Raw genomic sequence first — 22,761 nt, forward strand, 5'->3', positions numbered from 1 at the left:
TATGCAACCCTGCAATGCAAGAAATTATTTCTCAGAGAAACTGCAATCACATCTGTACTGCTCAAGGTCTGTGGATGGCTGTAAGTAAGGATGAGGTGACGGCCAGTGAGTATCACAGGGACACGAAATATGTCTGTACAATGATTACCTCACATGAGAGGAAATGTGTGTGATTCATGCCGATTTTCTGCAGCCTCATGCTCACTTATTTCTATTTCACCTGACTTAGCATCATGAGAAAGAAAGGAATGGTGAAACAGTGCAGGCATTAAGACCTCAGGGGGATTAGAGGATGAAAAGGAGAAACGCCAGTCCTGCCATCCCCTTTACTTCCAGGACAGTGTGCAGATCACAGTATAGTTCTATATGCCCATTTGATAAGAACAGTAAATCACAATCCCTTTTGGAAATGTTGCTTCCTTAGTTAAAGCAAAGAGAGGCAATACATCCCTTTCCAAAAAATCGTGTTTGAAAGCAGTTCATTTTCTCCCCAGAAGGAGAGCCTAAAATTGGCCAGGATCTTTAGGGGCCAGTGAAATTTAAAGACAAGAGGCACACAGTCCCAGAAAAAAACAAGGAAATTCAAATTCCCCCCTTTCTTTCTCTCTCTGTTTCTCTCTCTCTCTCTCCTGCTCCCCTTCCCCTGTATCCCAGGAAGAGTCATTGGGAGGGAGACATGAGCTGGCATAGGGATGTGAGACATTGGAAGGAATAATGCCAGGGGTGCCATTCCTTCCTGAGGAGCTGAATGCTCCAGTCTATTTGCACCTGTATTTACTCTGGGTAAGGGTGACTGCTCTTCAAAACCTTAGCTGTTGGGGCAATGGAAGAGAGCCTGTCTCCCTTTCTGGCTAAAAACAGCTTTGTGCCCTCTCAGGGTGTAGGGTGCAGGCAAGGGTCCCAGCCAGATTTACTTTCACTTACTTGTTCCAGGTCCCCTTCATTGCCTTTCCTCCTCTCTGTCAGGTTCTTGGGTGGGAGAATGAAAAGCTCTGCTGAAGTGGGAAGGCCAGGAAACACGGCAATGAGGATCTGGTCCTCTGGGACACTGGTTACCTGCAAAGATGTTCAGACAAAGAGAGGCTGTGGAGGAGCCAGCCCTCCCCAAATCAATGACAAGAGCAGAGTGTGCACAGCCAGATGGCTCATATGAGTTTTTCGAATGCAACTTTTTAGGCACAGGCTCCAATATACATTCAGGCTTTCTTTCAGTTTTTCCCTTAGACCTGCTAGGTAAAATATTAGTTTCACTACCTCCTCTGCTCTTACATACATTTTTGCTGAAACTAGAATTGTATTACAAATGATTTTTAAAACATTATTTGCTGGGAACATTTGCAAAAGTTCCTCTCATATTTTCCATTTTTCTATGAGGGCTAGAGCTTCTGGCTGAAACACAGGCTGGGTGCAAATGAGGAAAAAGAAGTCATAAACAAACATGGGAAAATGCAAATTTAAAGAAAGCTGAGCAATACTTGCTTTCACTTATTAAAGCAGGATTTTTTTTAAAGTGTAATAGCTAATATTGGTAAGACTGCAGTGAAGGAAGTTCCCTCATTTGGGGCTGGCAGTGCTAGAAATTGATACATATTGCCAATTTGTTTTCTGAAAGACTTAATTTAAAGGCCATAAAAATATTCATACCCTTCAGTCAGTAACTGTAACTTGGTGAGTTTGTTCTAAAGACATGATCCAAAATATAGGAAAAGCCATATGCCGGAAAAAATATAACATTACTTATAATAGTAAATAAATGGGAAAACCTCCAGTATTCAAAAAAATAAGTAAATACTGGTATAATCACCTGATAGAATATTATGCCACCATTAAGATGATAATGAGTACTATGAGACAACATAGAAAAATACTTATGATAGCTGCATTCCAATCTATTTCCTTACATTTCTTTGGTTACAACTCTATAAAAATACAAATGTATAGAAGAAAAAAATTACAAAATACTAAACGTTGTTAAGAGGCTGAGAATATGAGTGAATTTTTCTATTCCCGAGTGTTTAGCAAAAGAATGATATTGCTTTTGTGATAAAAACTTAAAAGTAAGCTTCTGTCTGAAGGCAAATTTTTAAAGAAAACAGGATGCTGAGTTCTCCCCTGTGAAGGGTAAGCTTGTTCTTTCCTATGCGTCTCCTGAAGATCTTTTATCCAGAACATCATTCTGCCAATCCAAATATATAATTTGTGAATCAGGTGAAATACCCCCATCCTCCAAAGTGCCCCCGACTATCTCTGCCTGCAGTGATCTCCTCCACGTTAGCCTCCCGCCCCAAACACCTCCAAATGACCATGTCCACTGCATTTCAGAGATATAGCTCATGTCCACCGTGACACATGATTACATCTGTCTGGTGCAGTCTTTTCTCAGATAGATCCTGATATGGTTAGGCTTTGTGTCCCCACCTAAATCTCACCTTGAATAGTAATCCCCAGAATCCCCAGGGGTTGAAGGAGGAACCAGGTGGAGGTGATCAAATCCTGGGGGTGGTTCCCCCATCCTGTTCTCATGATAGTGAGTTCTCATGATAGTGAGTTCTCATGAGAGCTAATGGTTTTATAAGGGGCTTTTCCCCCTTCGTGCTGCCACTCTTCTCTCTCCTGTCACCCTGTGAAGAGATGCCTTCCGCCATGATTGTTAAGTCTCCTGAGGCCTCTCCAGCCATGCAGAACTGTGAGTCAGTTAAATCTTTTTTCTTTATAGATTATCCAGTTTCGGGTATAGCAGTTTGAGAACGGACTAATACAGGTTCTTAAGGTGTGATTGCCCAGATATTTCTGTCTGGGGTCTCATTGTTCCAAAGAATGCTTGACACAGAGTAAAAATTCAATAAATAGTTGCTAGACTGAACAGAAGCAGAGGGGTTGGTTGTTTTCCATTTGCTCAGCTCTGATTCCTATTTGGAATTAGGCTTATGGATTGGAGTTAACTCTCAGGGATGTGACAAAGAAAAGTGAAAGAGCCAGCCTGCAGGGAAGTAAGAAGTAGCAGTCAGAAGCCTAATGAGTCCACCAACCAGGGAGGTATCCTCTTAACACTCTGAGGTGGTTAGCTAGATGCCTCAGCATCCTTTCAAAGCATGATCCTGAGTAGCATCAAGTCCTAATGCCCAAGTCCATAAGGCTGGGGGCCTTTGCTTAACCTTAAAGCCAGTCTCAGGAGGCCAGACTAAGGGGCAAAATGCAGAGAATCACCCAGTGAAGTGAAGGGGCAGGGTGGTGAGTTTATTAGTGCCTTGACTGGTGTGACCCTTTGTCTCAGGAAAGAACAATGTCAGGGAGTGTCAGTCCATCAAGGCCCTTAGAGCGACCTTGGAGCGGTGTATACAGATTCATTTAACCCCTCCAAAGGGACATACGAGTGATTGGTCCTTGTGAGATTTGAGGCCTGAGAATCAACTGACAGGACTGATTATTATTACTGCAATTACCAAGTTATTTCCTAAAAAGCTAGTATGTTTTTAATGAATGTAACCATACATAATACAACCCAATTCTGGATGCCTTGCAACCAAAAACATATGCTATGATCTGAATGTTGTTGCACCCCCCACCCCCATTCATCTGTCAAAACTTAATATCCAGTGTGATGGTATCAGGGTGGGGCCTTGAGAGGTGATTAGGTCATAAGGGTGGAGCCCTCATGAATGGGATTAGTGCCTTTATAAAAGAGACCCCAGGCTGGGCGTGGTGGCTCACGCCTGTAATACCAGCACTTTGGGAGGCCAAGGCGGGCGGATCACGAGGTCAGGAGATCGAGACCATCCTGGCTAACACAGTGAAATCCCGTCTCTACTAAAAATACAAAAAATTAACTGGGCGTGGTGGCGGGCGCCTGTAGTCCCAGCTACTCGGGAGGCTGAGACAGGAAAACGGCGTGAACCCCCGGGGTCGGAGCCTGCAGTGAGCCAAGATCGCGCCACTGCACTCCAGCCTGGGCGACAGTGAGACTGTGTCTCAAAAAAAAAAAAAAAAAAAAAAAAAAAAAAAGAGACCGCAGAGAGCCACCTTGCCCTTTCCACCATGTGAAGACACAGCAAGAAGGTTCTGCCTATGAATAAGCAAAGAGGCTTTCACCAGACATCAAATCTGCCAGCATCTTGATCTTGAACTTCTCCACCTCCAGAATTGTGAGAAACACACTTCTGTTGTTTATAAGCCACCCAGTTTATGGAACCTTGTTATAGCAGCCCAAACAGACTAACACAGCATACATAACAGTCTCATTCTCATCTCATTTTTTCTTTGTTTTTTTTTGTTTGTTTGTTTTGGAGTCTCACTCTGTCGCCTGGAGTGTAGTGGAGCAATCTCAGTTCACTGCAACTGCCACCTCCTGGGTTCAAGCAATTATCCTGCCTCAGCCTCCTGAGTAGCTGGGACTACCGGCATGTGCCACCATGCCAGGATAAATTTTTTTAATTTATTTTTATAGAGATGGAGTTTCACTGTGTTGCCCAGGGTGGTCTCAAACTCCTGAGCTCAGGCAATCCACCTGCCTCGGCTCCCAAAGTGCTAGGATTACAGGCATGAGCCACTGCTCCCAGCCCTCATTCTCATCTCTTTCTATGAACAGTCTCTTTGTAAAAAGATTTGAAGTGTAGTTACTCTTACAGACCACTCCATACAGGAATGCTCCTATGTCATTCTCTTCTATTTATTCTTCTTCCTATCTGTCAGCTCCTTCTCCATGTCCTTCCTGGATCTTTCTCCTCCGCCTTGGGGAACCACCAGCAGTGTGTCTGCCTTGTCCCCCAGCTCCTCTTTGGAGAGCCTAACAACCTCCACAGCCTCTTCTCTTACATCTCTCCCTCCAGCATGAACCTCTGCTTCATCTTCAGATCCATATTTTCAACCTTCCTGGTCATCTTCACCCAGTTGTTTCTCACGTGCTCCAGACTTATATTAGAAGTCAAATCATTATTGTTTCCCAAGTGTGTTTCTCCTACATAGTCCCCATCTTGATTAATGTAAGGCCATCTCCTACTGGCTCTTGTCATCAGAGAATTTCTCTCTCCCTCTCACCCACACTACATTTCCTTAGTCACCAATTCTATTGTTCAACTTTTTAAGTAGCCTTTGCCTCTTTTTCTGGAGCACCTTATATTTCTGGCCTAGATAACTGCAGTGGTCTTTTAGCTGGTCACCTTTTGTGAAATGTCTCCCCAACGATGTTCCCTTCCTACCTCAGCTTATCCTCTGCATTGCCACCAGAATGAGTTACTGACATATAAACCTATTCTCTTACTGAAATAAAAAAAGAATACTTTTCATACTTCCCCGTGCCTACAGAATAGATGAAAGCTTCTGTTGGTCTCTCAAACCCTACACAGTATGACATAACCATCCTAGCTCAATTTTAGCTGCACCTGCCCTTATAACCTACAGACTGGCTACACCAAACTCTTTGCCATTTCCCAAATATGTTGTACTCTTTTTTTTGTTTGTTTGTTTTTTGAGATGGAGTCTCACTCTGTCACCAGGCTGGAGTGCAGTGGTGCAATAGCTCGGCTCATGCAACCTCCGCCTTTTGGGTTCAGGTGATTCTCCTGCCTCAGCCTCCTGAGTAGCTGGGACTACGGGCACACGCCACCACACCCAGCTAGTTTTTGTACTTTTAGTAGAGACAGGGTTTCACCATGTTGGCCAGGATGGTCTCGATCTCTTGACCTCAGGTGATCCACCCGTGTCGGCCTCCCAAAGTGTGCTGTACTCTTTATAGTCCATGACTTTGTACATGCTGCTCATTCAAACACCATCCTGCCCCTGTTAACTGACATTTATCCTTGCAAACACAGTTCAAGTATTCTCTCCAAAGACGTTCCAAGAGTTCAACAAGTATTTATTGAGTTGCAAATCTGTGCCAAGTCTTCATGTCCCTGGATAGCATGAATCATGCTGTTCTCTCTGCCCCATAGAGATGCTGGCCATGCCTCTAGCTTACAGCTGCTTACACATTAGACTTATTTCTACATTTCAATTGACCATGTTTTATTCATCAACATATTCTAGTGCCTACCTCTGAGAAAATGTTTAACAAAACCCTTTTACTTTCTCTAAGGCAAATTTGACCTGCGATTAACTCTGTAATTCTATTACCCTGCTGGAATGCTCTGTTTCCTGGCCTGTAGCCTTCTGAGTGCAATCTGTGGCCAATGGTAGTCTTGTGAGAATAAATGTTTGGTTAAGAAGACCCTCTTGGTGAACAAAGAGACAGACAAGTGCATAATATTAGCAACAACTCAGTGAGTGGTCCATCCATCAGTGCATTAAAGGGATCAAGCCCTATCTCAAACAAATTCATAATAAACATTGGGCCAGTTTCCTTCTTCAAACATTGAACTAGACTCTCTTTTATACTTCTCTTCCTCCTTCTTTAATCCTATAATTCTTTCTTCTTCTTTTTTTTTTTTTTTGACAGAGTCTTGCTCTGTCACTCAGGCTGGAGTGCAATGGCGCAATCTCAGCACACTGCAACCTCTACCTCCCCGGTTTAAGCAATTCTCATGCCTCAGCCACCTGAGTAGCTGGGATTACAGGTGTGCGCCACCACACGCAGCTAATTTTTGTGTTTTTAGTGGAGAGAGTTTTGCTATGTTGGCCAGGCTGGTCTCAAGCTCCTGGTCTCAAGTGATCTGCCTGCCTTGGCCTCCCAAAGTGCTGGGATGACAGGTGTGAGCGACTGCGCCCAGCCTCTTTTCTCTCTTTTTACAGAGAAATAATCTCTATCTAACTGTAGAATGCAGTTTCAATCCATGCCAATGTATCGTGGACCACACCATCTAGTTCTTTTCTTTATTCGCAGGAACTTAAACAAAGACAAAACCAACTTACTTTAACCAGAGCTCGCTTGATGACATTGCCAATATCTTGTCTCCACTCAGGAATGTCAGGATTGTGGTAATCCAGATTAGGAGAGAATGATAAAAGCTGGGACTGGAAATATTCTGCAGGGAGAAAGAGTGTTCAAGTGAGGCTGGGAGAGTAAGAGAGAGGTTGTGATAGGTGTGGAGCTCCACCACCACTGTGCCTTTGGTAAAAGGTCTACTCTTTCACCAGGCTTCTGCTTGAATTCCTCGTTCTCAGCTTGTTTCCTGACTTCTGAAATGAAGTAGAATTTGGTGATTAGAAGTGGATTTGTGCTCCTACCAGTTTTGTTAGTGTCTAAGATCTTAAGCCTTTCTTCCTGTATATTATCTGAAATGAAAGACAAATATGAAACTCCAGAAGGAGACGTCTGCTACTGTAGGCGGTACCATGCAGAGCCAACACAAAGCATTAACAATTTGGGCTTGGTTGGAATGGAGTCTTTTCACTTCTCCTTCCTTAATCCCTTTGCCCATTGTGCTAGAAACTGCCTCTGAGGATTAGAAAATAGGTTGAAACTTTGTATCTTGACCTGGTTGGTGAGTATACAAGTGCATTCACTTTGTGGTAATGCATAAAACTAAACTTGTGCCCTGCACGCTTCTGTATAAAATTTACAATACAATTAAAATGTTTACTTTGAAAGAAACACACAAACCTTCCATGTGCCCCTTGAAGAGCCTGAGAAGCAAGTTTGCAGAAAGGTAGGAAAAGGAATTTACCTGGTGTGAGGCTGGAGGAACATAATCTGATCAGAGGATCATAAGCCTTCACTCAACTTTCTAGAAAACCACAGTGATATTTACATTACATATGTAACCAACCTGCACGTTGTGCACATATACCCTAAACCTTAAAGTATAATAAATAAAAAAAGAAGAAATGAAGAAATGAAATGAAGAAATGTAAAACCAAAAAACCAATTACCATTAAATAAATCAAACTAGTAATGATAAATCTAAAAAAAAAAAAACCACAGTGATACTGGTTGTGTCTAGGGATCTGGGAGAGGTTGTGTGAAATGGCAGTAGAGGCACTTTCATTTATAATAAACTTAAGAGTGGTTCTCCAGGGTTGAGAACAGGATAGTAGTCCTATTCACCACCCTTCTGCCCTAGTCCTAACTTATATTCTTAGCCTTATTAACTAGTTTTGCAGCCAATGATATTCAAATCTCCAACAATCAAGAAAGCCATCTGTTGTGAATAGAGATCATCTCATCAACTGTGCAATGAGTCCTACATGGCAGCGATCATGACTCCTGACTTTTGGAAATTGCTGGTCCTCATCTCACAAAGAGTGTGTCCTGCATATATGTTGTAGATACCTCCCAGCTTGCATTTCCTTCAATTTGTGATACGTGTCTTTGTCTAATGAGAACCCCAAACAAGTTGTGAGGCAGACATAACACAGGGGACAACGAATACCTGTTTGTGGTATACGTCTCTTATAACCTCAATCTCTAGGTCGGAGGTAGGTTTGGAAGCTTCCTGTTGACCTATGTAATTTTCCCAGGGCCTGAGGAATTTCCACCACACTCAATGATTGTAGGGAGAGTGGGCAGAGGAGATTAACTGAGCAGGAAGGAGCATCACAGAACAATTTTCAGGGCTTACCATGAACTGCAATCTCTTTTGTGTCCTGGATGAGGGCATTCCCAGCAGCTACCTGGACTGTGATGGTGTTGGTTCCTTCTGCAAGGAATGTGAAGGAAATGCTGCTGTCCAAAGTGATGAGAGGCTACAAGAAGAAGTAACGATACTCAATTCAGTCTTGTGTGGAATATCAACTTGCTTCCTTTCCTGAAATTCTCAGACTGTCATCCTAACTTGGAAAAGAAAAAAAAAAAACTTTATACAGTTTCTTAAAACTGTGATTATTCTTCCAGTATCTAGGAAGAGTATTAGTATATTTGAAACACATTATAAAATGTTAAATTCTAGAAATAAGGAGAAGACTGGGCATCCTGGATTTTGCATGTCATTCTGCTCCTTCTCCTGGGGCAAAGTAGAAACAGCTTTTGTAACCTGTCCCTGTTGGCTTTGGGAATAGGAGATCATTTCCCTTCTCCTCCAATATCTGGTGTCACTTATATTTTCATCCTATATTTCACTGGATTATGAGACCTTTCTGAGAAGTGATCACAGAGTTATTTACTTCTGTATTGCCCACGCTAAGCACACTTTTTTTTCTTTTTTTTTTTTTCTGACAGAGTCTCGCTCTGTTGCCCAGGCTGGAGTGCTGTGATGCAATCTTGGTTCACTGCAACCTCCACCTCCTGGGTTCTAGCAATTCTCCTGCCTCAGCCTCCCTAGTAGCTGGGACTACAGGTGTATGCCACCACACTCAGCTAATTTTTTTGTATTTTAGTAGAGATGGGGTTTCACCGTGTTGCCCAGGCTGATCTCGAACTCCTGAGCTCAGGCAATCCACCCACCTCAGCCTCCCAAAGTGCTAGGATTACAGGTGTGAGCCACTGCGCCCGGTCGCACATTGCCTTTCATAGAGCAGAAAATATACGTAAATTAGATGCACCGTCAGATTACTGACTTTTTATATTATTATATCTGTGTTTTCCATTACAAGACATTTTTATCATTTTTAATAGGTTAGAAAATACACACATACATATTTGTAATCATTTATTAATCTTTTTCTCTTTCTGTTTTTTCCCCCAATAATCATAACAGATAGGAACTTCTCAAGGATGAAGAGAGAAATAAAATGCAGATATACCTCAGAATTCACAGAGGATTGATTCCAGGACCCCTGTGTATACAAAAATCCATGCATACTCCAATCCCATTGTAGGCCCTCCATATCTGCAGGTCTTGCATTCTGCAAATGCTGTATTTTCAATCTAAGTTTGGTTGCAGATGTGGATCCTGATGATATGGAGGGCTGACTGTATTTCTTGAAAAAAAAAAAAAAAAAACCCACATATAAGTGGACCTGTACATTTCAAACCCTTGTTGTTCAAGGGTCAGCTCTAATTATATATATTTTTTCCTGGAAAGAAGAATCTTGATTAAAAAGCAGATGCTTATTGGAGAGAAGAGAGTACAGATCTTCAGATTGATGAGTCATTATTCAGTGGGCATCTTAAAGTCAGTGCCCTCTCAAAATCTCTATTGTTTGGAAAGTAAGACGTAACAGTTGGAGGCTGATCTAGGGCAGCTGATAAAGAGATGTCACAGGGGCAGATGAGCAGACTCCCTCTCCTTTCTTTGTGTCAGGACAACAGCAGGATGCAGAGTAGTAATGTAGCCAGCTGCGGATGCACAGAGCTGCCTTTTAAGAGGGGCAGGACAGTCCTTCACAACATATCCATGTATGGCCTGGATGCATGTCTACAAAACCCTGCAGAGGCTCCCAGCTGCAGCTTTCAGATGGTGTCCCTACTGTAATACTGAAATTCCTTTCTAGCTCAGAATTTTCAACTGGCCTTTGAAACAATAATTTAATTTCTTCTGCTTTAAAATTCTATAGCTCTGTTTTATGATCAGGTTGATGGCTGGAGCTGGGCAGGATTACAGATACTGTCCTAAGCATCTGACATATTTTCTTTTCTACTTGGTAAACGAAAGAAGAAAGGGAGTATGCAAAGAGATATACTCTTTCCCTTAACTAAGGGCAAACCTCAGAGTTCAGGCATTCTTTCCCATATTTATGACTGGGTGGTGACACACACATGGGTGTGACCTTCTGAATTAGTCGATAAATGAGGTGCTAAGTAGGTTCTGACATGCATATAAAATCCAAAGGGTCAACAGTGGCTGTTTATGGTCCTGTTTGGAGAAGGGAACTGAAGTCAAGCCGGGCTGAGCATGGCAAATGTCAATCAGGGCCATGGAATAAGGGAATAACAATATGTGTGGCACAGAGTCACCATTTCTAGTATAATTAGAACAGTGACTTGAAACTCACTCTGTTACTGTTTGAATCAATATCCTTAGGCAAAGTTTGTCCCCATTCTGGCCCTTACTTCTTTATCTGTGAAATGAGTGGTTTGGGTTAGAGGATCTGTGAGGACTCAGCAATCAGAATCTGTTGCATTGACAAATGGATTTAGGCAAAATTTCTAGTTTCTACTGGTCAGCCCATCAGGTCTTATCTAACAGAAAACCTTCAATTGCTTCATTACCTTTGCTACATTCTTTAAAAAGAAAATGAGATATCTCTAAACACCCAACAGAATGGCTATATATATATAAATTATAATATCAAGTAATATTGAAGATGCAAAACAATTAGGACTCATAGAATTTTGGTGGAAATGTAAAATGGTAGAACCATTTAGGAAAATGTTAAGTTTTACAAGAAATTGCAAGAAATTTTCCCAAAGTGGTGTGACAGTGACAGGAGGCAGCCAAATGCCTAGGCAGAGAGGGGCAGGTACCAAGTGAAACCCCACCTCCAAGCCAAAGACAGTTTAAAGCCCGAAAGCCAAGTTAGAAGTTAAATCTTTGGATTGGATTGAAAACTTGTCTTCCTGTTTGGCACACTTTCTCTGATTGATTCCTATCCTTCCCCTATTTTACACATACCTACCCTTTCCTAGTTGGTTTTCTACACTGTCATGCCCATCTTCGAGTGGTGTCTTCACTTGATCCTTTTTTGCATATTCACAAACCAATCAGCACACAATCCCCATCCTGTGCCTATAAAGACCCCAGACTCAGTTGGTGGAGAAGAAGATGGCCTAACTTCTGGGAGGAGACAGCCTGACTTGAAGTCAGGGAGGAGATGACCTGCCCTTCCTGTCCCCTCTCCAGCTCCCCTCTCTGCTGAAAGCTGTTTTCATTGCTCAGTAAAATTCTCTGCCTTCGCCATCCTTCAACCATCCATGTGACCTCATTCTTCTTGGATGCCAGACAAGAGTTCAGGACCCACCAAATGTGGATACTCAGAAAGACTGTCACACTGGCCCTTTACTCACAGTGGCAGAGGGCAGCTGCCCCACATGACAAGGCAAGGGGCCAACTGAGCTGCTAACATGCCACTGTCCGCAGATGGTGGAGCTAAAGGAGCACTGTAACACCCTCTCTGGGGCTTCAGGATTGCAAGCACCCCCACCTGGGGCTGCTGTGTTCCCCCTGAGGTGACACACCTGGTCTGGCCATGGGCCCTCCATGGAGCTTGCTCCTGTGTCAGTACCCGGAGTGTCTGGCCAGATCCCGCACTCACTCGCTCACATGCTCCCTCCCACAAGGGGTTGAGAATGGTGGACAGGTGGGCCGGGTAGAGGGAGCGCCCCTGCTGCAAGTTCAGTGAAGGGGCCAAGAAAAATCCTCCATCAGTTGTACCATATGTATATTTTATGATTTGACAACTGCAACCCTAAGAATTTAGTCAAGAGAAAAGAAGACACAAGTATACAAACAAAAAAATAAATGTTCATAGTGGCTTATTCATAGCAGCCCAAAACAGGAAACGGCCCAGGAATTGTAGGAAATTTAGTAGGAAATAAATACATACTGAGATATAATATATATATATATATATATATATATATATATATATATATATAATCAGTGTTTGTATGTGTATATATGTCTGTGTATAATCAGTATGGATAAATCCCCAAACCAGCAAATCTAATTTATGATGAAAAAATAGAATAGTGGTTGGTTCTGGAGATTGGGATGGAGATTGACTGAGAAGGGGGACTGGGCTGGAAATTGACTTAGAAGGGGCATGAAAGGACTTTCAGGAAGTTTGGATTACACAGGTTAATGTCTTTTCCAAAACTCAGTAAGTACACGCTGTTGAATTTTGCATTCCATTGTTGATAGGATTTATACCCCCACAGGGGTAAAAGTGTAAAGAAATATTCAACTATAGTTAATGATTTGCAAGCTCAATCATTTAGGACAAAGAATATAGGTGTCTTAAATTTACTTTGAAATGAATAAAGCAACAAGATAGACTAATGGATGTATACAGAAGGATGGACAGATAGACATGTGATAGAAGAAGCATAGCAAATATTAATGATAGACTACAGGTGGTATGTATGTGGATGTTCACTGCACAGTCCTTTCAGCTTTCCATTTTGTTTTACTGCCTTCAGCTATTTCTCATCTTTTCCCACCTATCACCACCAGGCATTTTTCTCCGTTAATAGTTTTCTCTTTAGAGAATCTTCACTACTTCCAGCTCATCTTCTTCAGCTCTCAGTAGTATACATGGCCCTCTCTCATTTTCTGCCCTCTCTTCTTAAGATTCAGCTGGTTGGTGCCATCCTGGGCAATGGAATCTCTTTTGAGAGGAATGGAATTCCTCCTGTCCTAGCAGATTTGATCTTGTCTCCATCTGGCTGTTTCCCTAGGAGATCCAGGGCCCAGCAAGGGTGCAGGGATGCAGGGCAAAGGGAATGCCATCTGAAGTAAGAGAGTATGTGCCCTCCTGCCAGCCAGTCAGGGCACTGAGCCACAGCAAACAAACTGTGCTGAATGGGAACACTTGGTCCCCAGGTGGCAAGCCACACACTCTTGTGCTGGGGAAATGGCAGGAGCTAATTTTGTTTTCAAAATTGCTTTTGTTTCTCATCAGCTGTTACGGCAGCATGGCTGATTTCACCTTCCTTGCAAAGCTGGAACACTCAACAGGATTCTTGAGTTCTTCATCAGCCACTGATATCTGGTGCCCAATGCTAAATTAAATCAATTATTTTAAGGTTCATTTACTCAAATATATTAAGCAAGCAGACACATTTATTAAGCCAGACCTCTGTTAATCCCAGCAAATTGGCCTTTCAGAGCCCCACAAATCCAACAGGCAGCTGGTTGACTTCTCTGTCTCTGTGCTTCATCCAATCTACAGAGCCAGCCCACAATGAGGCCCCTTGGAAAAATACCTCATGTCCTGCCTAGGCTGTGAGCTACATTCCTCCCCACAGAGAATCCCTCATGTGCGACAGGTCACATATTATCCACTGAGCCCGGCAAGAAATCGACAAAGCTCTGTGTGACTATTTAGTTATGAGATTTCCACTTGACTAATGGAACTAAGCAAGCTGCAGGGAAATCTTTGGATGCAGCCTACATCAGTTTCCCAGACACAGTAAGTCAAGTTAATATCGTACACTCTAAAATCTCCGCAATTTAAAATGCATACCTTGATAACAGCTGCCAGTCCCAAATTAGACAGACTATGCAGTCACTATGCTTGCCTTATTTAAAACCTTCAGCAGATTATATAGTAATGTGTGCAAAGTGCTCATCATATGAAGTACAAAGACTGGATATATAATTGTGGATCTACCACGTTTAGAACTACATAAAATCTTAACTACAAAATCTTAACATACAAAGAAATAAAGCAAAATACTATCTATAGGTACCAGTTTTAAACTAAAACTAAACTAAACTAGTGATATAAGAACCAAATTCATGGTTCTATTCAGTTTCTATTCAGGTTCTAGTTTAGTTTAAAACTAAACTAGTAGCTATGGACGCTATTAAAGAAATAAAGCAAAGAAATAAAGCCAAATAATATAGTAAACTAGAGTTTAAAGCTAAAGTGATAGTTATAGATACTATTTGGCTTTATTCCTTTGTCTTTGTGTGTTTTTAATGGAGAAAAATGACTGGTGGTAATAGGTGGGAAAAGATGATAAATAGTTGAAGGTAGTAAATCAAAACTCCCATACTTTTATGCCTATGGGACTAATGTGAAAAGTTGCAGGTTAAAAAAGCACTTTCCCTTAAATACAGATACACAAACATACGCACTTAAATACATCCAAAAACTCTTTGACAGTATCTGTCTAAAGTATCACTGTCCATGAATCTGGTTCTATCTTATATCATGCTGCCCTAAATCAGAATTTTTGTGACAAAAGCAAAAGCATCAATTTTTATCATTCAAAGCCATCTGTCATCTATCTTCTCACCTTTCAGTGTTTTCTCCAACTTCTGCCCAAATGAATCCTTTAACTTTGGCTGAATTAGTCTATCATCCCCAAAGCCTAACCTCTACACAAAAATCCCTCTCTTTCCTCTCTGCCTCAATTCTACTGCTCCTTCCATGTCAGCTTAGGCTCAACTTTGTATATGACTCACTCCATGACCAACAATGTCTGCATATCCATCACTCCCTAGGCTGCTTGACTTAGCCAGTAATTTTACATTCCTATTGCATACCTGCTTTTATCTATTCTTGAATTTTAGCCTCATATTCTCAAATAGATTACATGTTTCTTGAAAGCAACAAATGGAATTTACACTGCTTTGCATTCCACACAACATGTAGCACAAACTACAGGCTCTTAAAAAAGATCCACAAAAGTGCTGATGGAATTTCACATTGCCCACTGATAGATTTGTAGGCACATGAGCCTACAGTTGGATTTCAGAAATTCTTGCTCTTTTCTGTTTGCTTATACAACATATTTGCTTGTCAATTATTGCATATGTGCTCATTGTGCTTTCTTATTGGGGATATAATCTCCTTGAAGGTATGGAGAATGTCATATGTGTTTTTCTATCCCTAATATCAACAAGCAAAAGTCTGATTATAAAGGCAGGATGCCAATTCACTCTTATCAGTAGGATGATTTAATTTAACTACTCACATAGTAACCTAGTCACAGAAACACAAACACATAAAAACAGCCATAAAACATCACCTTCCAAGGTTATTTCCTTAATTGTATTCTCTGTAAAATAGGATAATTTCTATTTCATCAGTGATGTTCTGATAACAATAAAATAATGTGTATGAAGAGACCAGTACACAATGAGTACCAGAAATGTATGCTCAAAATTAGTATTAGTTCCTTTTACAGGTCAGTTTGCTAGTCAAAGGGAACCAAACAGCTCTAAAATCACGGCACTCCCCATATACGCAGAGACATTTCATTCATTTGCCAGCCAAGTATAGTGCTCACTGGATCAACTACTGGGGACCATGGCCATCTTGATGTGTTTCTGGCATGGTGTTAGCAAATAGCACTGCACTGAAAATGCACCTCTTTCAAATGGACCAAGTAAACATTTTTAGAAATTGGAGTGTAATCTGTGGAACCAAGTCAGGTTTTTAACCTAAATACAAATGCTATTAATGCAAATGATGGGCACAACAGTGACTAATACTTCCAAATGCTCCGATGCATTCTAAACACTTTCTATGCCTTTCTTTACTTAATCCTTGCAGCAATACTTGATCATAGATACTACTGTTATTACTCAGACATTACAAACAATAAAACTGAGACTCAAAGAAATTAAATGGTTTGACTTCACTAAAGGCATACAGCAAAGAAGATTCAGTCTGGACTCCAGCCTAGGTTTGTCTTGTTCTGCAACCACTCTATTCTACTGCCTCTCATGTATTGTCATTCTCTTGGTTCTTTGGGAACAAAACCACTTAGTAAGACCTCTGGGACCTGGGTATTTGTGCAGTATTTCATGCTCAAGCTTTTGGATTAAAAATTCCTAACCAAGGAAATACTTCTTGTCACCATTAATTAAAAAACATAAAACTATAATGCCAATATGTAATTTAAAAATGCCCTCTCATAATATGGCATAATATATATGAGGTAGGTAGTAGATAGATAGATAGATACATTGACCGATTGATAGAAAAGTGGAGAGACAGAGAGATACACAGTAGATTTCAAATAATAACTAAGTCATGTTCATATATTACATATTATAGTATCCTTGCTTTAGAGAAATTGATACAAACTCAAGTGACTCATTCAATTTAACATAGATAATTATTATAGAAGTATAAACTAGAATCCCAAATTGCTTTGTTCATTTATTCGTTTTTAATCAAATACCTATTAGACACTGCATGGCATTTCAGGTCTTAGAAACAGCACTCAAAGAAAAAAATAGAGTTGTAGAGAAACATTTTGTCTTCCATTCCTCACAGGCCACTAAGTAAATCACTGTGTTGGTAACAGTTAAGAACTGCCCTTCTTGCACACAGAAGTTTCTTAGAAAAAATCATCAGGTAAATGAGTTAGAACAAGAAAGAATTCTCTGACTTGACAGCCAAACTCTCACATCTGCACAGGAGAAATGAACTTAAAATCCTCCTCTTTCTAACTTCTCCCTAAACAATTTTCTCTTTTTCTTTCACTATGTATATCTGCTGGTCTTTGAAGCAAAATTTTAGATTATGTAACCTCCAGGAGATAAACACCTCTAGCGGGGCAGCTAAAGCATCTGGGGCTGGGGAGAGTGCACGATAAATGGGAATTAGCAGACCCAGGTTTGAGGTCTGGTTCTGCAACTAACCAAGTGCTTGAATTTGGGGTGTTCATCTCAGACAGGGAGCTTAACTTCTCAAATGTGCCAAATACAGCTTTTATTAAATGACCTACACTTCTATTTTCCTGGTGAAGAATAATCCCAGAAATGCAAGTGCATTAGTCATCTATACTGAGAAACTAATTTGAAAATATGAGGCACAAATAATGCAAACAGAAAAGGGTTCCTTGGTCCATGAATCTTGCTCTATATTTTACCAACCCATGCTAAATATAAGTTCTAATAACATCATAAAAAGCATCCATTTATTGAGTACATAGTGTGTGCCGAGTAAATAGTATAGTTTTACTGTATATTTATGCTATACAATGGCATAGTTTTCACAACAATAAAGTTGAGATAGGCATTATTCTTTCCACTTCATGGTGAGTCAATTACATCTTAGGACAAATAACTTTATCAAGCTCTCACACAACTAAGAAGTAGCAGTTCTGGAAACTTAACCCATGAAACCCTAAACCCAAGGTCCATGTTCTCTCCACTATATCGTGCTGCCTCCCTAAAAAAGATCGGGGATAAATTATCTCCCACTTATGCAGGAGTAAGGATGGGGTGAAGTTCTCTTCAGTTGTTATCGACCAGAAACTGAAGATTTATTTCCCTTCTCTTTAGATATCCAGCATTTCCAAGTCTGATGTCGTACCTTACTTAAACTATGGTTTTAAGTTAAAGCTTTCTTTAGGATAAGCAATGCCAATCACATTATGAGTTTTCCAAAAAAAAAAAAACCCAGAGTTTTCAAAACACACACACACACACACACACACACAAACACACGTCTGAGAGTTCAAAACTCCAGGAGGATTCATAGGAAGCCCCTTGACTTTGTGAATTTTATCACCAGTAGGTGACCACATACTCCCAACAAATGTTAAAAATTGCCCATATGGTTATATCAGGGGAGAGGGAAAATAATTATTTTGAAATATACATCAGAGCACTACATTCTTTTTAACAAGGTCTGCTCTCAGAAGAAACTTACAAATCAGAGCCTAAACTGCAGGGGTTTTATAGTCCAACTAAGCTATGGGAAGTAAAATACACAACGCCAGCCCACTTTATCCTTCCATGTGGGAGAACATAGATACCTACCTACAGCCCATTATAGCTAATCTAACCAACCTGAGGGGTCAGGAGAGGGAGAACAAACAAAAACACCTGTAAATGCCTGAGACCTAATCATAGGTTGATAGAAAGCCTCCCCTCCTTCCATATCTTACCACCACATTACTAAAGACTTATTTACAGCCATTCCTTTCACCCAGTATATCATGTCCAGTGATGAAGAAAAAAATTACAAGGCATACTAAAGGGAAAAAACACAGAAGACACAGAGAAAGTATCAGAGTGTGATATAACAGGGATGTTGCAATGACCAGAGAAGAAATTTCAAACAAATTTAATTAATGTGCTAAAAGACTTAATGGATAAGGTAGACAGCATGCCAAAACAGATGAGCAATGTAGACAGAAAGTTGAAAATTCTAAGAGAAAAAAAGAAGTGCTAGAGATCAAAAACACTGTACTTGAAATTTAAAAATGCCTTTGATGTGTTTATTAGTAGACTGAACACAGCTGAGGAAGAATCTCTGCACTTGAGAACATCTCAATAGAAAATGCCAAAACTGAATAGCAAAAAGAACAAAAAGTAAAAAAAAAAAAGAAAAGAATATCCACGAATGAGGAACAACTAAAAATGGTATAAATGCATGTAACGTGAATAACAGAAAAAGAAACAGAAAAAAATCGGAAATAATAATAACTGAGAATCACAGCAAAGTAATGTCAGACACCAAACCACAGACACACAAAACTCAGAGAACACTGAGACAGATAATTGCTGAAAAATCTATACCTAGATGCATCATTTTCAAACCACAAAAAAATCAAAGATTGAGAAAAAAAAACCATGAGAGAAGCTAGAGGAAATAAACACCTTACCTATAAAGGAGAAGAGATAAGAATTATATCCAACTTCTCCCCAGAAACCATGTAAGCAAGAAGAAAGTAGAGAGGCATATTTAAAGGGTTGAGGGAAAAAAACCCCACTAATCTAGAATTCTGTACCCTGCAAAATTATCCATCAAAAGTGAAGAAGAAAAGAATGTTTTCTCAAACAAAGAAAAAATTAAGAAACTTGTCAGTAGATCTGTTTTACAAAAATCATTAAAGTTTCTTCAGACAGAAAGAAATATAGGTCAGAAACTTGAACTACATGAAGAAAGGAAGAACACTGAAGAAGAATAAATGAAGGCAAAATTTTTTGACCCAGCAATCCCATTACTGGGTATATACCCAAAGGATTATAAATCATTCTACTATGTAGACACTTGCACATGTATGTTTATTGTGGCACTGTTCACAATAGCAAAGAGTTGAAACCAACCCAAATGCCCATCAATGGTAGACTGGATAAAGAAGATGTGGCACATATACACCATGGAATACTATGCAGCCATATAAAAGGATGAGTTCACGTCCTTTGCAGGAACATGGATGAAGCTAGAAACCATCATTCTCAGCAAACTAAAACAAGAACAGAAAACCAAACACTGCATATTCTCACTCATAAGTGGGAGTTGAACAACGAGAACACATGGACACAGGGAGGGGAACATCACACACCAAGGCCTGTCAAGGAGGGGTAGGGGGCTAAGGGAGCAATAGCATTAGGAGAAATACCTAATGTAGATGACAGGTTGATGGGTGCAGCAAACCACCATGGCATGTGTATACCTATGTAACAAACCTGCATGTTCTTCACATGTATCCCAGAACTTAAAGTATAATTATAAAAAGAAAGAAAACTATTTTTCTCAATTGACTTAACAGAAAAAAATTTGTTCAACATAATAATAACAACAAGGTATTTGATTATGTATACTTATGAATACATCTTATGTATGTTTACATACAAGTGAAATGAGTGACAACAGTGAGAGAAGAGGGAAGAGATAAGAATTTATAATTATTTTTACTAAAAACCACTCTCACTACTATTGAAGTGGTATAGTGTTATTTAAAATGGGCTTGGGGCCAGGCGCTGTGGCTCACGCTTGTAATCCCAGCACTTTGGGAGGCCGAGGCGGGCGAATCACGAGGTCAGGAGATCGAGACCACGGTGAAACCCCATCTCTACTAAAAATACAAAAAATTAGCCAGGCGTGGTGGCAGGCGCCTGTAGTCCCAGCTACTCGGAGAGGCTGAGGCAAGAGAATGGCGTGAACCCGGGAGGCGGAGCTTACAGTGAGCCAAGATTGTGCCACTGCACTCCAGCCTGGGCGACAGAGCGAGACTCCGTCTCAAAAAAAATAAAAATAAAAAATAAAATAAAATGGGCTTGGATTCATTGTAAATGTATATAGCAAATTCTAGGGCAATCACTTTAAAAAGTTTTTTTAAAAGTATGAGTGATATACAAAAAAAGAAATAAAATCAATAAGGACATAGCTGATTTTAATAATGCCATCAATCAACTGGACATAACTAACATCTATAGATTACTTTATCAGACGACAGCAGAATACACATTCTTCTAAAGCCTAAATAGAACATCCACTGAACTAGACCATATCCTGGGCCATAAAACACATTTTAACAAATATGAAAGAACAGAAATCATACAATGTCTGCTCTCAGAACACAACTAAATTGAGCAATAAATAATTAACAGAAAGATAACTACAAAGTCCCAAAATACATGGAGATTAAAAAAGACACATCTAAATAACACATTAGTCAAAAAATAAATGTCAAGAGAAACTAAAAAGTATGTTCAACTGAATGAAAATTTTAAAAATCTAACATTTGTGGGATGCATCAAAAGTAGTACTTAGAAGGAACTTTATAGCATTGAGTGTATGTATTAAAAAGAAGTATCTAGAATCAGTCATCTAATGTCCCATCTCAGGAAACAAGAAAAAAAAAAAAACTCCAAGGTAAGCAGAAAAAAAGAAATAATAAAAACTAGAACAGAAATCAATGAAACTGAAAATAGGAAATCAATAGAGAAAATCAATTTAAAAAATCTGGTTCTTTGAAAATATCAATAAAGTTGATAAGCCTCTGGCCAGGCTAATTAAGAAAAAAGAGGGGACACAAATTACTAATGTCCGAAATGAAAGAGGGGACATCACTACAAATCTTACAGATATTAAAATGATGACAAAGGGGTATGATAAACACTTCTATGGCCACAACTTTGATAACCCAGATGAAATAGATCAATTTCTTGAAAGACACAATCTGTCAAAACTCACACGGGATGAGAAAGCTTATTTGAATAGAACTATATCTATTAAATAAATTGAATCAGTAATTAATAACTTTGCTAAAGAGAAAACACTAGGCCCAGATGGTTTTACTGGCGAATTCTACTAAACATTTAAGGGAGAAATTATGTGAATTTTCCACATTATTTTTCAGAAAATAGAAGAGGATAAAATATTTTCTAACTCATTTAATCAACCAAATACCAAAATCAACCATCAACCAAATACCAAATACCAAATATAACCAAATATCAAAATCAGGTAAATATGTTACAAGAAAGGAAAACTAAAGATCAATAATTCTCAGGAACAAAGATGCAAAAATCCTCAATAAAACATTAGCAAATTGAATCCAATCACGTATAAAAAAATTATACTACATGACCACTATCAGAATTTATCCCATGGCTGGTTCAACATTTACAAATCAATTAATGTAATCCATCTCATCAGCAGACTAAAGAAAAAAGAACATGATCATATTAATCTATGCAGAAAAAGCATTTAACACAATCCAACACACATTTATAACAACTCTCAGTAAACTTACAATAGAGGGGAACTTCCCCAAGATGATAAAGAATATCTACAAAAAACCTATAGCAAACATCATAGTTAATGGTGTGAAATTAGAAGCTTTCCCACTAAGATCAGAAACAAAGCAAGGACGTTCCCTCTCACCACTTCTTTTCGACATTGTACTGGAAGTCCTGGCTAACACAATAAGACAAGAAAATAAACAAAAGTTATATTGGGAAAGAAGAAAGAAAACTATTTGTTCATAGATGATATGACTGCTTATGTAGGCATCTAAGAGAATCAATAACAAGTAGCAAAAATCTCCTGGGACTAATACATAATTATAGCAAGGTTACATAGCTGCCATTACTGTGGGCTGCTGCCATGGGCTGGGAGGTGAGTGAAGTGTGGGCTGCTACAGTCAAGGCTAAGATATGAGTGAAGAACCAATTGCCAATGAGATGGCTGAAGTGCAAGTGAAATATAAGCTTCTGCCACCTAGGCTAAGACACAAGCAAAATATATATTTCCCACCCACCTGACTATGCCTGCCACTAAAAGCAACCCTGCCCACCACTAAAAGCAACCCTGCCCTCCTCAGTAGCAGGGCTGCAGCATAACCACTCCCACTCCCCAACCTAAGAATCCCACCTGGGGTTTGGAGATCACCCCACCACTGTCTACCACAGCCAGTACCTGCACACAACACCAGGGGGCCTGAGGGTAGGACTTCTTAGCCTGGCTCTGCCTCCTCTGAATCCAGAGGACTCAATCTGAGAGTCCAAGGGTCTCGGAATCACACTGCCT

General features: G+C 39.9%; 1 protein-coding gene across 1 annotated transcript in view; it reads right to left on the reverse strand.

Moving 5' to 3' along the window:
* Window positions 1-22,761, reverse strand: part of SORCS3 (sortilin related VPS10 domain containing receptor 3) — a 620,618-nt gene that overhangs the window by 10,811 nt on the left and 587,046 nt on the right. The window contains exons 21-23 of the mRNA XM_003255445.3: window positions 8,493-8,616; window positions 6,844-6,956; window positions 925-1,056 (exon numbers count right to left, since the gene is read on the reverse strand). Of these exons, the coding sequence (XP_003255493.1) occupies window positions 925-1,056; window positions 6,844-6,956; window positions 8,493-8,616 (369 nt within the window). The remainder of the gene's footprint in view (window positions 1-924; window positions 1,057-6,843; window positions 6,957-8,492; window positions 8,617-22,761) is intronic.

This window comes from Nomascus leucogenys, chromosome 3 (genome assembly GCF_006542625.1).
Source record: "Nomascus leucogenys isolate Asia chromosome 3, Asia_NLE_v1, whole genome shotgun sequence".
NCBI classification, from domain to species: Eukaryota; Metazoa; Chordata; class Mammalia; order Primates; family Hylobatidae; genus Nomascus; species Nomascus leucogenys.